This window comes from Myotis nattereri (genome assembly GCF_964212035.1).
Source record: "Myotis nattereri genome assembly, chromosome: 12".
In the NCBI taxonomy this organism is placed as follows: domain Eukaryota; kingdom Metazoa; phylum Chordata; class Mammalia; order Chiroptera; family Vespertilionidae; genus Myotis; species Myotis nattereri.
The window spans coordinates 82,370,686-82,387,660 of record NC_138087.1 but is presented as its reverse complement, the minus strand read 5'-3'; the positions used below and the strand labels follow the sequence as shown (position 1 = coordinate 82,387,660).

Genomic DNA, 16,975 nt, shown 5'->3' with positions numbered 1-16,975 from the left:
ATAGACACGTTGCGGGAGCGACGTCACGCACCAGCCATGACCCAGAGCTGGAGACGGAGCTCCCTGCGCACCTGCAGCGCCGATGCGGCCTTTAGACTAGTGTCACTTGGATGGTGACTAACTTTTCATTAGAAATGCTGCTGATCGAACCGTCCTGACGTGCCAACCAGGTCAAAGTCTGGGCCAGCCACTCGGCACCCGGTCCTCCCGCAGCTGCCCTGCCCCTGCCCCTGGGGCAGGCCCGACCTCCCAGGCCCACGGCTCAGCCTGCGAGTAACCCAGTGACAGTGTGGCCCCAGGTGAGGCTAGGGATCCTCGGAGGGAAGTGAGCGTAGTGTCTGACTTCACTACCCGCCAGGCCACACGGGCCACGGCAGGCCCTCCCCTCCCAGCAGCTCCACCCCAGCCCTCGTGGGGCTCCAGGCAGGAACTGGGCTGTGAAGGGCACAGGGTGCACAGGGGCGGCCCTAGTCCACCCACTGCCCTGTCTGTGAGGCCTGCAAGCCGCAGTCTCCAATGTGGTGAGTCCCGTTAGAGGAGCAGCTCCGAGGCCACGGGCATCACTTCCTAGAGAAGAGGGTTTGCACCCTCCCTGGCCCGGCAGCCAGCTCAGGTGTCAGGCCGCACCTCCACATGTGGGGCCACGGTGGAGAGGCTCGGGGGCCTGGGGACGGCCGGCAAAGGACAGAGCAGCCTTCAGAACACACGCGTGGTGACGCAGGCGATGGAAGCTTCTGGAGGGACCACAATCAGCCTGTGGAGGTCCGGCCTGGCCACGTGCCCTGGGCCCGCCAGGTGCCGCTCTGAGCTCACCAGCATCTGCCGGGAGCTGTGCCTGGGACAGGGCGGGACTCACCGTGCCCCGCCTCCTCCCAGCACCAGGGCGATGGCGTTTCCCGTCAGCACCCGCGCCAGGCGGGAGAAGTCCGAGTGCCGGTCCGGGGGCCGCTGGAAGAGCCGCTCGTACATCTCCACCTGCAGAGGCGGACAGCGGGGCTCCTCGCCTCGGCTCTGCCCTCGGTCTGTCACCCACCCGTCCGCACCTCAGCTGGACCCGCCAGCCCCAGGGCAGGTGCTCTGGCGGGGACTCGGGAGTGTGGATGCAGCTGTCCGACGCTGTCCCCCGAGCGGCCAGCAGGCTGGGACGCCTGGCAGCCTCTGTGTCCCCCCGGCCCCCTCGCCGAGGCCACCCCGGGAAGAGGGCTCAAGGTCTGCACAGCTTCCGCCCGAGGCAGGAGGCTACGCCCCCGAGGCCCCCAGGACTCTCTGGAACCCCAGGCTCACGCCAGGCCGGGTCCTGCCTCCCGGGGGCACAGCAGCGCCCGTGGCCCCAAACCCCGAGCCAGGCCCTGAGAGGGGCTCGCCGTGCTGCCCTCACCAGCCTGGGCAGGCTCCGCCTGGAGAAGACGCGGCGCGGGCAGCACAGGTGCAGGTGGCCGGAGCACCAGCCGCGCATGTTGAGCCACTCGACGGTGCGGGCGGGCGCCGGGCCTTCCTCCCGGTGCAGCAGCACCAGCTGCTTCTGGGCGCGCACGGCCGTGCTCTCCAGCATCCGCTCCAGCTGCGGGGGCAGAGCTGCGGTCAGGGGGCCTGCAGCCAGGACGGGGCTGCCCAGAGGCCTCACGCTGACCAGGCGGCGCCCAGGCTCTGGCCAGCGGGGCTGCGGGGCTCGGCCCGGCTGTGAGGCTGTGCCCACGGCCCCTGGAACAGAGGAACCTTCTCGGATGAGGGATTCTGCAAAGGCTCTCCCTGCGGGGAGCCCCACTCCCTGCAGAGCAGGAGCCCCAGCGGCCGCAGGGCCAGGGGTGGAGCTGAGGTGGGAGCCGCCTGGACAGAGGAAGGGACAGGCGAGGACGCCACTGAGGGTGCCGAGTGGCCGCCTCCAGACGTGAACGGAAGGTGCACACCCTGGGGTCCAGGTGGGTCTGTGTCAGGAAACAATGTCCCCGCCAGGGACGGGGGACGGGCAGGTGGGGGGTCACCAACTGGGAGGTTTCAAAATGGTCAAAACCAGGCTCCGTGACACCGAAGTCAGGCCTGTGACCAGCTGCACACACAGCAAGTGTGAGACACGGCAGAGGCGCCGACTGCAGAGGAGGCCACGGCGAGGGGGCGGGGAGGCGGGGGGAGACGCTGAAACCACCACCAGGTAAAGGTCTGGGTGTGGGCGCCTTTGCCCGCCCTGGAAACATCTCATTCAAAGGAGAGCAGCAGAGGGAGGCATCTGAGGAGAGCGTGGCTACCCCAGCCTGACATGTCTGGCCTGCAGCCCCCACCCCACCCACAGCCCTGCCTGCAGCCCCCACCTCGCCCACGCTGGGCTCCTGCTCGCCCAGGCCCACGATGAGGATGCAGTCGGCCTGTCGGATGCAGCGCTGGGTCCAGGGCGTGAGCGAGCTGTCCGCCTGGTAGAGCACGATCCGGTGGATGTCCTCCTGCTGCCCCAGCCAGCTGGACAGCCGGTACTCGTGGATGCTGCAGGCCGACATGGGCATGGGCATGGGGTGCAGGCAAGGGCTGAAGACATGGGGCGCAGACATATGGGGGTGCAGACATGTGGAGATGCAGCCAAGGGGGCACAGACATGGGGGGCACACATGTGGGGGTATAGACATGGGGCGCAGACATGTGGGGGTATAGACATGGGGCGCAGATATGTGGGGGATGCAGACATGGGGGTACAGACATATGGGAGAGCAAACATGGAGACACAGACATGTGGGGGATGCAGACATGTGGGGCATAGACATGGGGGGCAGACATGGGGCGCAGACATGGGGTGCAGACATGGGGGGCAGGCCTCAGGGCACACACAGACACAGGCCGTTCCCAGGCTGTGCTCAGACCCGCGGGCAGGGCAGCCCGCTGTCCCCCTGCAGCCCGTACCTGTCCAGGGCGGCAGAGCCCAGGCGCTGTTTGATGTTGTCACTGGTCAGCAGCAGGACGGGGCCTGGGAACAGCACCCGGTGGTGGAAGCTGCCAGGCAGCCCCCCTCCGGGACAGCAGGGCTGACCACAGGGGCAGCCGGGCAGCCAGGAGCGGGAGGAGCAGCCCCACCCTGAGCCACAGGAGCCTTGCGCCTTTCAACACGGAAGTGCCTGTGGCCTCGGGGGCCTCGGGGCAGGTGCGCACACGGTGGGAAGTGGGAGGACTGCACCGCTCAGGGCTCCCCGGGGACAGGGGGCCTCTCTGAACCTCCGTCTCCTCGTCTACCCGCAGAGTAGAGGCTCCGCAGCACAGAGGCTGAGTGCTGGGGGCAGGGGAGGCATAAGCTCGTAAACACAAGATAAGGCGACGCCCGAGCCCAGACCCGCCGGCTGCTGCGTACAGTCAGTGCACAGGCTTGCGAAGCACAGCTCCCCGCTGTGTCTGAGGTCAGCAAGGGCCTCCCGTCTACTGTGTCTTAGAGCCACAGACACAGCGGTGGGGGCCTGCTCCCCAGGAAGGCCAGGGCAAGACCGAGGGCGGGCTAGGGTTAGACTATCAGCCTAAACCTCCACTCAGCAAAAATGCCCTTGAGGAGTGAGGGCGACCTCCTCCAACATGGCCACCTGCCTTTCGGCAAAGGCGTCGCCATGGCTGCGGGCAGAGCTCGGTCTTTCTACTCGTCAGCGAGGGTTCTGGGTCGGCTGGAGACCCCAACAGGCAAAATAAATCTTGATTCCACCTCATATCAGAACCAGAACCAGGCCCAGATGGACTGTGTTAAAAGAACATCTTCATGATTTGGGGCAAAATAAAATGTCTTAAGCAAAATGCAAAAGCAACAACAACATAGGAGAGAGTTGATGCATCGGTCTACGTTAGAGTGAAGACCTTCTGTTCGTCAAAACACATCATTAAGGTTAGAAAGGCACCGCCGAGAGGGAAGGCATCTGCAGTATCTGCACCCAAAAAGGAGCCGTGTTCAACCACAGGGAGAACCCCGCCCTCGCAGGAGGAGTGACAGCCGGCGAAGGGGGCACCTGACGGCCAGTCACAAGCCAGCGCCTCCGTCAGGCGGAATGCAGGCTCCAGCCCTAGCGCGGCGCTGCACACTCACTACCACACGCGTGGGAAGACCGACACAGAACACGCGCTCTAGGCGCACAGGACACTCTCCAGGGCCAGCCCAGGTCGGGCCACAAAACGCGTCGAGTAAAACTTTAAAAGGCGAAATCGTAGTGTCTTTCCTGATCACAAGGTGTGAAACGAACTCAGGAACAGCAGGAAAACTCAAAACACGTGGAAATAACCTGCTCACACCCCCGTGGGGAGAGCCGTCACAGGGAAGGTGGACAGTCGCGAGCCACGTGTAGAAGGAAACACGGGGTCCCAAACCCAGGGACCAGCAAGAGCAGCGCGGGGCAGGACACAGCGCCAACATGACGTCACAAAGGCGGCCTCAGCCAGCAGCCCAGCTCCAGGCCTCGAGGAACGAGGAGAGAGTATTAACTAAACCCAGAGCTGACAGGAGGGAAGAAAAAATAAAGATCAGGACAGAGGTCACTAAAATAGAGACGTAGATAAACGCACAAGCTGGTTCTTTGGAAGAATTAAAGTTGATGAGCCTTTAGCAAGTGAATAAAGAATAAAAAGATGCAAGTCGCTGAAATGAAAAGCGGTGGGACATCACTCTCCACAGAAACGCACGGGAGCGCAAGGAGCACTGTGAGCACCTGCACAGCAACAAGGTGGACGATTGAGATGAAACGGAGGAATTTCTGGAAACACAAGACCTACCAAGACCGATTCATGAAGAAACATGAAAAGATTGGATCAGTAATGACAATAACAATAACAGTAACCGAGAAAGGAGAGCCCTGGACGAGACAGCTTCGCTGGAGGTTCTATCGAACGTTTAAAAAAGAACTGACACCCTCCTCCTCAAACTCTTGTAAAACAATGGAGGAGGGCGCTTTCTCTCTCACTCCGCTGCCAGCACTCCTGACGCCAAAGCCACAGGAGGCCACGTCAGCAGGAGAAAGCTGCAGGCAATGACCTCCATCAACATCAACATCAACAGGAGGCCAGCGAGCCAGTCCAGCGGCCTGTTAAAGGCCTGACACACAGCCCCTGGGGTTTGTTCCCGGAATGCAAGGACGGCTCAACACAGGACTGTCCATCAAAGGACTCATCACATTAACAGGACAAAGGGAAACACACCACCATTTCAGCTGATGCAGAAAAGGCTCGGGCAAAAGTCAACCTCTTGGCACAACAAAAACCCTCAGTAAACTACGTGCAGAAAGCCTTCAACACACCGCAGGCTGCGCATGGACAGCTGGCAGCGACCCTCCCACTCGGTGGACCCTGGGCTCCCCCAAGGCCAGGAGCAAGGCGGGGATGCCTGGTCCACCACCACTTCCCAGCACGGCTCTGCTCAGCGCCACCAGGACCTGAATGGGTGCGGCAGGCATCCGCACGAGAGGAAGCAGCGGCGACCTCCATCGGTTCCACCCACATACACGCTCGGAAGCGGGCGGAATGAGCACCTTCCGCAAGGCTGCAGGGTGCCGGCAGCACACAGAGGCAGCGGGTCCCTCCCGCTATCCGTGAGCACTCCGAAGGGATTACACCATCACTCCACTGACGGCAGCACCAAAGCCAGTCCGTACTTTGGAATAAACTTAACAAGGACTCGCCGTGAAGCTATCGAGGCTGCTGAGGAAAGGAAAGGTGCTCCTAAGTGGACGCGCGTCCGGGCTGCTGGGTGGGAAGAGTCGTCAGGTGTCAGCACCCAGAGCGATGGAGCCAGTGCACCCGCCAGACCGTCAGGCTCTCACAGAACTGGACACGCTCGTCCTAACTCCCAGGGGGCTCGGGCCCTGAAGGGTCCAAACCACCTTGGAACCGCAAAGCTGAGCGCTCAGCCCTCCTGGTTTGACCACTTGCTGCAAAGCCGCCTCGTGAGGGCCGTGAGGGCCGGCTCAGGACAGGCGTGGGGCCAGGGCCGGGGCCAGCGAGCTGGGATGAGCCCCATGGACGTCGGTGCCAGCCCTCCGGGGCCGAGGCCGTGCCACGGGAGGGAGGCTCTTTGGCTAGCCTCCACATGCAGAAGAAAACCAACCGCTACCTCTAGGTCCCACTTCACACAAAAGCCAGTCCCCACGCAGACCACAGGTTTACACGCGAACAGGAGACGGAGGCCCATGGCAGGTGAAGAGGCCAGCACCCCAGGGGCAGCCCAGCCCCAGCTCCTGGCGGCCCCGCAGCCCCCAGCCCCGGCGCCACCACAGCGCCCGCAGAAGCACCTGAGGGCCCAGTGGGGGAGGAGGGTGGGCTCACCAATGGCGCTGAGGGCGTGCTTGAGCTCCAGGGCGAAGGCGGTGAGGGGCACGTCCTCCGACACGGGCATGATGGCCACCGTGGACAGGTTGCTGGCCGGGTTCCCCGAGTCCCACTTGCTGCCGGTGGAGTGCAGCCCAAACTGGTGACCTGGAAGCGCAGGGTCGTGGGTCGGCCCGAGGGGTGGGCACCCCTGACTCTCTCCAGGTGTCACCAGTTGTTTCCGGAGGACATGCTGGTGCCAGCAGCCTGGGACGAGCCGGGCACTGGGACTCCTCCACTCTGCCTTCCCACTGGGACGCCAGGCCACTGCACCCACATCTCACACCAGGGCTCGGCCCACAGGAGGGGAGCAGAGACAAATGCAAGAACCTTGGGGTCCCCTTCCTCCCGTCCTTCCCAGTGACCTCTGACATCACATTCCTCCGAGGGAGGGAGGAACAGGGGCCTGCTAGCTCTGTGCAGCCGTGTTGCCTCTAAGGCACGTGGGAGGGTCTGGTCCTGGCCACGGGGGAGGGGCGGGCAATCACACACTCATCAGGCACAGCCCTCAGAAGGGCACGGGGAGACCACCCTCCTGAGGCCAGTCAGCAGTGGCCCTGCCCCTGCCAGCTCCAGGCAGGTGGGCTCCATCCCGCCCCTCCCCACTGGGTGCTGCCTCCAGGGAGATTCTCCCGGGGTCCCCATCGCTAAGCAGATACCCACAGTGAGTGTGAGGTGGACCCCAACTCTCTATGCCCTGAGCCAGCAGAGGCGGCACCCCCACTGAGGGGAGGTCAGACAGGGTGGAGAAGGGAGTCTCCAGGTCTGGGATGCAGCCCTGCCCCGCTGCGGGGGAGCTGGGCAGAGGGGTCTGAGGGCCCGGTGCAGGGGGGGCGGGAGGCCGAGCGCCCGCGGGGACTCACTGGTCGCAGGCCCCTGCTGCAGGCTGCCCAGGATCTTCTCCCCCAGCAGGTGGATCAGCCGGGTCACGACCTGGCGGAGAGCAGACCCCCACCCACACCTTTCAGCCAACAGGCCACGTCCCTGGGTCTGTGTCTCCCAAGGCGCCAGGCTGGACACGCCAGGCCACGGGTGATGGTGGGCGTGACGAGAGCTCATGCCACCGCTCGGTCCCTCTGCCCAGCGTCTCCATGTTCGTGCCCGTCAGTCACTCTGGGGGCGGCTGCTCCTGGGTCCCCCGGGGGAAGCCCTGGCCGGGGGTGGCAGGGGCTGCCACACGGACCAGCAGCCTCCGCGCTGCACTCCCCTGCGGGCAGAGCTTCCTGACTGACCTGACTTTTAAGAATTCTGCGATGCACATGCACACACGTGTACATGTGTGTATTCACTCCTCACCCACAGGCATTCTCTCCACTGACTGTTAGGGAGAGTGGGAGAGAGTGGGAAACAGACAGAAACATCGACGTGAGAGAAACACGTCAATGGGCTGCCTCCTGCACGCACCCCGACCAGGGCCCAGGCCAGGGAGGAGCCTCAAGCAAGGTGGGTGCCCTTGACTGGAATCGAATCCGGGACCCTGCAGCCCACAGGCTGACGCTCTAGCCACTGAGCACCCGGGCCGGGGCAGGACGCTGCAATTTAGCGGGGCTGCTCCACTCCCATCTCCCTGGCGGGAAGGACGGAAACACCGATCCAACCCACACGACCTGCCAGTCTCTCTTCTAAACACTCAGCTGCCGCTGCAGTTTTCTAGTAAAAAAGGCACATTATCTGCAAACGTTATTTTATCCCTTTTCCAAATGCATTGCAGTCTCAGCTGTTTAACTGTTTAGCTGGCGCTGTGTCCGGAAGCAGCAGCCTCCCCCGTGTAAAAGGTTCCCTTCAGGGTGCATGTTAGGATCAGCTGGACCCGTTCGGACACCTGCCCCCGGCCGCCTGCTCAGGCGCAGACCCTCACCTGCGGGTACCTGCGCTTGATGGACGTCAGGGCTCCTGCCGGCAGCTTGGCGAGCTCCGAGTCCCGGACCGCGTGCACTGTGGTCGCTCGGGGCTGGCGGGTGAGTGTCTCCACCTGAGAGAGAGGAGCGGGGTGCCGGCTGCACTGCCCACACCTGCTGCCCCGCGCCCAGGACAGAGGGCAGGGCGTGTGGCGGCGCTTCCCGCACGTGGGAGCAGGTGAGGACGGGAGGAAAGGCGCTCACCAGCCGCGCCGGGGAGGGCGCCTGAGCCAGGCCCCTGTTGGCACCAGGAAAGGCCAGGTGGCTGCCCCCAAAGGTCTGGAGATTCCACCTTTGACCCTGGGATTCCACCTGTGCACCGCCCGGCTGGGAGCGGGCACACCCGCCCCCGAGAATGGAAAACCACGGGGCGCACGCCCTCCTGATGCCACAGTGAGGGCTCCTCCCCGCACCCAGGGCAGCACCCAGTGGGACTGCACCCCGGCCCTACTGCGCCCAGCCCTACCACACCGATGAGGTCTCCGCGGCCATACTCCCCGGCCAGGCGCTTCTTGAGGTCGTCCTTGCGGATCACGGAGCGCAGCCGGCCGCTGAGCACGATGTAGGTGCAGTCCGACTTGTCCCCCTGCCTGCAGGGACGGGGCGCTGGGAGCGGGCAGGGCACCGGCCAGGAGCCCGCGCACCCACACAGCAAGGAAAGAGCCTTCTCACTGGGTCCTTTCGTTTGGGAAAATACAGTTGTTTCCCGTGAAAGACTACGTGCGCCAGCAGGTGACAGGCCTACGGTGACCCTTCAGCCAGGCAGCGTCCTAAGCGTCCTTGGTTCTGACTGACAGCTGACGGAACGTGGGCGCTGTGACCCAGTCCACACTCAGCTCTCCCTCTGCCGGGACGCCGGGCCCAGCAGCACCTGCACACGCTGCGCTGCTGGCACCGCGGGCCGTGCCAGGCGGGTGTGGATCTGCTGGGCGTCGTGAGCGTGAGCCCAGGCCCAGCCGGCCCAGCAGGTGAGCACGGGCCACGGGAGCCCTGGGAGCTACCCCTGGAGCCTCCACCCCGAGCTCTGCCCCATCTCAGGACCCTCACGCAGCCCGCACCCCTCGCCCGCACCCACCTGTACACAGCGCGCCCCGCCTCCACCTCCATCCAGTCCAGGGCGAAGTCGATCTGCCGCACGAAGGCTGACATGCGCTTCACGACCGTGTGCGCGACGCCCAGGACCACGGTCGGCTGCTTCCGCATGATCCTGCGGAGACGGCCCATCAGCAGGCCCCTCCCGCCAGGCCCAGCCCTTGAGAGGACACGGGACCTGCGCCCCACTTGTCAGACCCCGACTCCCACTGAGGAGCGCAGAGCACAGCCTCCACCTGCCCATCCGCCCTTGCGCCCAGCCGCCGGCAGCCTCGGGGGAGCCTGTGAAGCCCCTCCCAGCGGCCACCCTCCCAGGGAGGTCCCTGGAGCACAGACACCACGAGGCCCATCGGCTGCGGCTGCAGGGCCCCGCCCCACGATGTGCCACAAAGATGGGGGGGGCAGGGCACCCAGAGGCTCCGTGGGCACATGGTCCACCTGCCTCCCGGCTGCCCGTGTCACAGGCTGCTGAGGGCAGAAGCAGGCCCACTGCACTGTGGGGGAGCACACAGCTCACGGCTGCACTGGCTGGACAGGGAGGCTCAGGACACAGCCCGAGCCGTGGGCGGATGGAGTGACAATCACAAAAGCAGGAGCCGAGCAAACTGGGGACCTGGGCTCTGCCGAGGCCGCGTGGAAGCCCCTGCACCGCCAGGGGACGCCCAGCACCCGCCGGCACTCAAGCTGGGACGCAGGAGCGAGGCTGGGGAGACGGGATTTGGTGCTTGAAGTCTGAGGGGACAAGGACCCTGGGGACAGCAGGTGGGCACGGCTGCAGGGAGGGAGCTGCCGCATCAGGGACTCACGCAGTGAGCACACACACACTCAACATGGACACACACATGGGAGGACACACAGGACCAGGCCACGTGCCCCAGCGGCTGCTCCCACGTCGGGGCCTGGAGGGGCTGGTGTGTCGACCAGGGCGCCCAGTGGGTTTGCCTCGGCTCCAGGGCAGGGCCTAGGGCGCACGTGGGCATGGGCCCGGGGGGGACTCACTCGTAGAAGTGCGCCTTGGAGATGGACAGGAAGCTGCAGTCCCTGTTGGCCCTGATGGTGAAGATGAGGGGCTCGCCCGTGAGCACGGCCAGCTGGCCCACCATCTCCCCGGGCCGTGTCACGAACAGGCAGCTGTCCTCCTCACTGTCGATCTTCCGCTGGTACACGTGGAGCAGCCCCGAGACCACGAAGACCACGTTCACGTCCTGCCAGGCCAGGCCAGGCGGTCAGCGCGGCCCGACAAGGCGCCCGCCCGCCCCCATCACAGGCATCCCAGGTCCGACCTTGACAAGGGAAACCATGCTTGTGCCAACCCCACCTTATCTGTCCGCACGAGGCCTCTCTCCGAACCTGCTCACCCTGCCCCCCGGACCTCGTCCCTGTGGTCTGGGCAGGAAGGGCCAGAGACCAAAATGGACTTGGCCAGTGTGGGCACAGGCCGTGTGGGCACAGGCCAGTGGGCAGCTGGGGGTCAGGCCGAGGGCGCAGAGGCCCTGGAGAGGGCTTCCCACAGGTGACCCAGACCCGGAGTGTGGGAGGCAAGCCAGCGCCTGCCTCCTGTGAGGACGGGGAAAGCCCTTCTTTCCTCCTAGGGGGACAAAAGCGAAGGGAGGGGTGGGAGTAGTGGGATGGTGGGCACGTGCCTAGCCCGAGAGGACAAGCCTGGGAGAGCCCTCTGGGACAGGGATGAGGGACTCGCCCGTGTCCCGAGGGCTCCCACAGCGCAGGCACCGTGAGCGCCCCCTCGAAGCCAGGCTTCCTGCTCACCTGGTCTCCCTGCTTGGACACCACCGTGCCCCCCGGGACGTGCAGGAACGTCACGCGGCCGTCCAACAGCGAAGGGTCCTAGGAACAGAAACGGAGTCAGCACAGGGAGCTCGGAGCAGCCAGTGCGAGCGGAGGCCGCCCTGGCACCCTGCCACCTGGCGCCGTGTGATGGCGCCCAGCAGACATCAGTGTGGCCCGCAGAGCGCCAGACGTGCAGCGGAAACCTTGGTGACCTGAGGGACAGGGGACTCGAGCCGGTGTCTCGTGCAACGTGTCCAACGCCCGCTGCTGTGGACCCAGTGCGCACAGAGCCCAGAGGGGCCGCGGGGGGGCAGTGGGAGGCCGGCCTGCAGCCCTGGCCGAGAAGATGTCTGTGCCGGCCCTTCCTGGAACCCTGCGCACGTCACTCCTGTGCCAGCCCTTCCTGGGACCCTGCGCACGTCATTCCTGTGCCGGCCCTTCCTGGGACCCTGCGCACGTCACTCCTGTGCCGGCCCTTCCTGGGACCCTGCGCACGTCACTCCTGTGCCGGCCCTTCCTGGGACCCTGCGCACGTCACTCCTGTGCCGGCCCTTCCTGGGACCCTGCGCACGTCATTCCTGTGCCGGCCCTTCCTGGGACCCTGCGCACGTCATTCCGTTACTCCCTCTGCGCGAAGCCTCGGGAGGGCGTGGCAGGAGCCGCCGGCGACAAGGCGGAGGAGATTCCCTGTGAAGCCGTGAGGACGCGGCTCTGAGCCGGGCAGCAGGCTACAGGGCGTCGACGCGGCTCGGACAGCACGGCGGGTCCTGGCGCCGTGGACGGGGCAGCGCCCGGTCTGTGGGAGTCAGGTGGGGGGGTGGGGGGGCACCTACATCCAGCTTCATCAGGGTCAGCAGGTCCTTCTTGGCGGCACGGAAGATGGCGTCCGTCTTGGTGCTGGCAACGGTCTCGTCCAGGTCGCAGTCCGAGTACTGGAAGACGGCGGAGGGCGTCTCTGCCACCAGCACGCTCTTCTTGGACTTGAGAGGCACGGACAGCGGTCAGCGGGGGCAGGGAGGGGGGTCATGGTGGGGTCAGAGGGAGGGGGGGTCACGGTGGGGTCAGAGGGAGGGGGCGGGGGGTCGCGGTGAGGTCAGAGGGAGGGGGGTCGTGGTGGGGTCAGAGGGAGGGGGCGGGGGGTTGTGGTGGGGTCAGAGGGAGGGGGCAGGGAAGGGGGGTCGTGGTGGGGTCAGAGGGAGGGGGCAGGGAAGGGGGGTCGTGGTGGGGTCAGAGGGAGGGGGCAGGGAAGGGGGGTCGTGGTGGGGTCAGAGAGAGGGGGCAGGGAAGGGGGGTCGTGGTGGGGTCAGAGGGAGGGGGCAGGGAAGGGGGTCGTGGTGGGGTCAGAGGGAGGGGGCAGGGAAGGGGGTCGTGGTGGGGTCAGAGGGAGGGGGCAGGGAAGGGGGGTCGTGGTGGGGTCAGAGGGAGGGGGGTCGTGGTGGGGTCAGAGGGAGGGGGCGGGGGTCGCGGTGGGGTCAGAGGGAGGGGGCAGGGAAGGGGGGTCGTGGTGGGGTCAGAGGGAGGGGGCAGGGAAGGGGGTCGCCGGTGTGGGGAGGGAGAGCGTGGAGGGCACCGCTACCTTGCTGGCCGCGCTCCCGCTCCCGGGGCGCTCCTCGGCCCGCAGGGGCACCCTGGCGCGGTCACAGGCCATGCGCAGGTCCGAGGGGGCACCTGCAGACAGGGAGACTCAGGGTCGTGCTGGCAGCCAGGGCCTGCGGACCGTGGGGAGCCTGTTCCCGAGTGAGGCCCCGGTGCTGGCGAGCCTTTCACAGGGGCAGCGAGCGGCATTAGCCCATCTCGGCCAGGACACTCCCAGTTCAGCCGCTGGGCCTGCCTCCGGCCACCAGCACGAGCCGGGCGTCCCCCACAGACGCAGAGTCCGTGTCGCGTGTCAGGCTTGGGGAAGGCAGTGGGCTCCCGGAAGAGGCCCCGAGGGGAGGAGCGGCAGGCGGGGTGCTGCGGACCAGGTGGCGCCCACAGTCCTGTCCGCACTGAAAGCCTCCTCCTCAGGTGGGGACAGGCGCCCTGCAGCGGGTCCAGCCGCGCCCGCCCCCAGATGCAGCCGAGGCTCGGGGCACACGGAGGCGAGGCCGTCAGGGGGCTGAGGGCTCCGAGGAAGCAGACGGAGCGCGAGGGCTGTGCGTGGGGACACGCGGGAAAGCCCGGGGGGGGGGGGCGCACCGCCCTCCACGGCTCGGCTCGGGAACAGCCTGCACTCGAAGGGAAAACAACAGACGGACTCTCACCAGGAACCGCACGGCCAGTTCCCACGAGTGTCTTCCAGGTTGTGTCTCATAGGAAATAAGTCTGTACAGCTACTGGCTTATGTGACTAAGATTCCAAAACGTTTAAAGTAACAGTTTACGCCCCAGCCGGTGGCTCAGGTAGCGCAGCGGCCGGAGGACGGAAGGGTCCCGGCTTGTTCCATCCGGGGCACGCACCGCGGCGGCAGGCTCGACCCCTGGCCACCAGCCAACATGTCTCTCACCGACGCTTGTCTCTCTGTCTCTCCTCCTCCCTTCCTCTCTCTCTAGAAATCACTGGAAAACCCTCGGGCGAGGATTAACAAAAAACAAGTAATAGAAATAAAAAGCAACAGCTTATAACTACTTTTCTCATCCTGGGATACCATGTATCTCCAGTACTTACATTATTCTACTACGGCAGCGGTTCTCAACCTGTGGGTCGTGGCGACCCCTTTGGCGGCCGAACGACCCTTTCACAGGTGTCGCCTGAGACCGTCCTGCATCTCAGATATTTACATGATGATTCATAACAGTAGCAACGTGACAGTTATGAAGTAGCAACGAAAATAATTGTATGGTTGGGTCACAACATGAAGAACTGTATTTAAAGGGCCAGAAGGCTGAGAACCACTGTGCTACAATGTGAAGTACGTATCATATTTTGCTCCAACTGGTGTGGCTAAATGGTTAGAGTGTCGACCTATGAACCAGGTCAGGGTTCGATTCCCAGTCAGGGGACATGCCCAGGTTACAGGCCCGATCCCCAGTGTGGGGCGTGCAGGAGGCAGCCAATCCATGATATCCATGACTCTCTCTAATCGGTGATGTTTCTCTCTCTCTCTCTCTCCCTTCCTCTCTGAAATCAGTAAAAGCATAATGTAAAGAACTAGTAAGCCAAGGTACTAGGACACCAACGTCTATTTTAAAAACAAACCGACCCCACGCCCCGTGGTAGACATGCGCCCATCCCAGGCCGCCCGCCTGGGCTGCGTGTAGATGTAGGTGCCACGACCACAGTGTGTAACCTTCAAGGCTAGGGGTGCTGGAGGGAGCCCGTGTGCGTGTGGCCTGTCCTCACCTGGGGGGGCCGCAGCGGCCTGGTCGCCCGCCTGGGCCTGGCCGAGGTCGTCCGCGATCTCCTCGTGGACGGAGGGCAGCGGGAAGGAGAGGCTCCTCTTCAGCAGCGGCCCGCCGGCGGCTGCCCGGCCGCCCCCGTGGTCTGCGGAGGGCGTGGTGAGGCGGGCCTCCGTCCCCACAGCAGCACATGCCGCCGTCTCGGGGCCTCGCAGGCCACGTCCTCTGCACCTGCCCAGCCCACCGCCTGTGCCCACCTGCCCAGGTGACTGATGCACCAGGAACAGCCTTGGGCCCAGGCCCTGCTCTGCCCGACCCAGGGGCTTCCTGAACTGGCCGGCCCCTGGCTGCTGGCTGGGCCCCGTGAGGGCCAATTCCTGCCCAGAGGAAGCCACGGTGCCCTTTCCTCAGAGCCATCCCTCGGCGACGGCCCCGGGCACAGGTGCCAGCCCTGCGAGCGGCAGTGCCCCACCGTCCTCGGGCGCGTGGGTCACACTGCCCGCAGGAGGGACCCCAGCAACAGGCTGCACTGCACCGCACGCACCGTCAGCCACGTGCCTATCAAGTCCAGTGCGTCGCCTGGAGGGGACCCCTGGCCGAGGAGCCTCCACGGTCGGTTTCTCTCCCCAAATCTCAGCCCCTCCTGAGATCTCGGATGACCATGGTTGGGGCTCAGAGCGCAGAGCCTACCCCTCAACACGTTCTCCCCGGGCCAGACCCCAGCAGAGACGGGGAGACAGCGGTGGCCGAGGGCCAGTGTGGGGAGGAGGCCAGGACCAGGTGGAGTCTGTGCCGGGCTAGTACCTGGGTCGCAGGGCTCCTGGGGTCGCAGGGGCCGCTCCGGTCGCTCCTCGGGTCCACAGCTCATCTGCCTCTTGGCCTTTCCAGCAGCCACGCTGGCTACAGACACCAGGGGAATGGCCTGGCTCTCCTGGGACGTGAGCAAGAAGGGGCTGCCCTGAGCGTCTGGGCGCCCGGTCAGCGTGCACCCTCGGAGTGAGGCAGCCGGTTGGGGGGACTTGAAACCAGTTCCGTAAAAGGAGAGCTGGCTCACTCCAGGCGACAGAGACCCAGCATAAAAAAGGATCAAAATGGCCAGAAACCGTAACTCTTCATCAGATGAAAATAGCGTGGGAGCAGGAAGGCTTGGCCTGAGACCGCGCAGCCCTGGAGAGGGCGTGGCGGGAGAGGCCCTGTGCGGGGTGCTGGGCTCAGACCGGGCCCCGGGCTCGCAGGGCTAGGCGGCCCCCAGGCTTGGGGACAGAGCGGGTCATGCGGGTCCCATCTACTTCCCGAGGACTCGGGGTGGGAGCTGGCGTAGCCCACCTCCCAGCCACCAGCTCACCGCCGGCCGGCCCACAGGAAGAGGGTCAAGGGCGCCCGGGGAAGGAGGAGACAGCCTCCATGACGGCCATCCCTTGGATGCGCCAGGTGACAGGAGCCGGGCTCAGACCCGGGACTCCTCATGGAGTGCAGGGTACACAGGCCACCGGCAGACAGGTAGTGCGGCCCGGAGAGACCAGCCCGGCCTGGAGAGGAGCGCTCCTCCCAGCCCGGCCCCGCGGCTGCCCCCCCACCCCAACCCCCGCTCTCCCCCCCCCGCCCCCCCCCCGCCACTCACGGGGTTGAAGAGCTCCGTGGTCAGGCCCAGGTAGTTGTGCAGAGCCAGGAAGGTGACCCGCTGCAGCCGCACCATGATGATCTGGGCAACAGGGCCGCACGCCATGAGCCGCGAGCCCGCCGGGGCCTCGCGGGCCAGAAACCACCCCCCATTTTGACAGTCTCCATGGTCGCCTAAGATGTCAGCACAGGGCGTGAGCTCTCTGCGTCATCTTTGTGAGTTTCCTATCCACTAAAACCGCTTCTAACAGGAACTTAAGACTCAGGAAGCTCTGGGGCTCGAGCAGGTCTGAGAGCCCCTCGGAGGCACAGGTGTGGGCTCTGACTGTGGAGCACACCTCCCCCTGCCTGCACGGACTGGAGCCCGCGCGCCCGGGGAGCACCCACCTGCACCACCCTGACCAGGGTCTCCGGGTACTTCTCAAACACGCCCTGGAAGGCCACGGCGGGGAGCCTGAGCACGGTGGACGGGGCAGCGGCGCGGGCAGACACGGTCTTATAGGGCGCGGTGTGGCCCTGCAACGACAGGCACATCGGGGCTCCCCCAGCCTGGGGTTCGCACCCGGCTTTCAAGTCCCTGCTGCAACAGGCGCACCAGGCACCAGCCGAGGACCTCCCGCAAGGCGCCTGGAGCCAGCGGCCCCCACGGAGCCTCGCCCGTGCGCCAAGAAGGCGCTGGTCAGGAGGCTCCTGCCGCACGGCCCGGCTTGATGTTCGCGGAAGAGGGTCCCCTTTGGTGGCCCGCCCGCTCTGCCCAGCTAAGTCCCGTCACCTCTCCTCCCACCACTGTCCCTGCAACCAGCCAGCTCTCTTCTGTGCACGTGAGGCCTGGCTCCTGTCCCTGGGACGACACACTGGGATGCGTCACGCTCTCAGGACGGCTAACTGCCCAGAACGGGGCGGTTCTCGGACCGCTGCTCCCAGGGCAGGACAGTCACGCAGGAAGCTGCT

The 16,975-nt window shown here is 65.4% G+C and overlaps 1 protein-coding gene across 1 annotated transcript in view; it reads right to left on the bottom strand.

Annotated features, from left to right (window-relative positions):
- Window positions 1-16,975, bottom strand: part of PNPLA7 (patatin like domain 7, lysophospholipase) — a 30,281-nt gene that overhangs the window by 6,213 nt on the left and 7,093 nt on the right. Inside the window, exons 10-26 of the mRNA XM_081103102.1 lie at window positions 16,412-16,540; window positions 16,026-16,106; window positions 15,209-15,335; window positions 14,409-14,549; window positions 12,664-12,755; window positions 11,921-12,067; window positions 11,067-11,144; window positions 10,299-10,504; window positions 9,283-9,414; window positions 8,674-8,797; window positions 8,168-8,281; window positions 7,173-7,242; window positions 6,268-6,417; window positions 2,887-2,950; window positions 2,307-2,475; window positions 1,379-1,561; window positions 857-975 (exon numbers count right to left, since the gene is read on the bottom strand). Of these exons, the coding sequence (XP_080959228.1) occupies window positions 857-975; window positions 1,379-1,561; window positions 2,307-2,475; window positions 2,887-2,950; window positions 6,268-6,417; window positions 7,173-7,242; window positions 8,168-8,281; window positions 8,674-8,797; window positions 9,283-9,414; window positions 10,299-10,504; window positions 11,067-11,144; window positions 11,921-12,067; window positions 12,664-12,755; window positions 14,409-14,549; window positions 15,209-15,335; window positions 16,026-16,106; window positions 16,412-16,540 (2,126 nt within the window). The remainder of the gene's footprint in view (window positions 1-856; window positions 976-1,378; window positions 1,562-2,306; window positions 2,476-2,886; window positions 2,951-6,267; window positions 6,418-7,172; window positions 7,243-8,167; window positions 8,282-8,673; window positions 8,798-9,282; window positions 9,415-10,298; window positions 10,505-11,066; window positions 11,145-11,920; window positions 12,068-12,663; window positions 12,756-14,408; window positions 14,550-15,208; window positions 15,336-16,025; window positions 16,107-16,411; window positions 16,541-16,975) is intronic.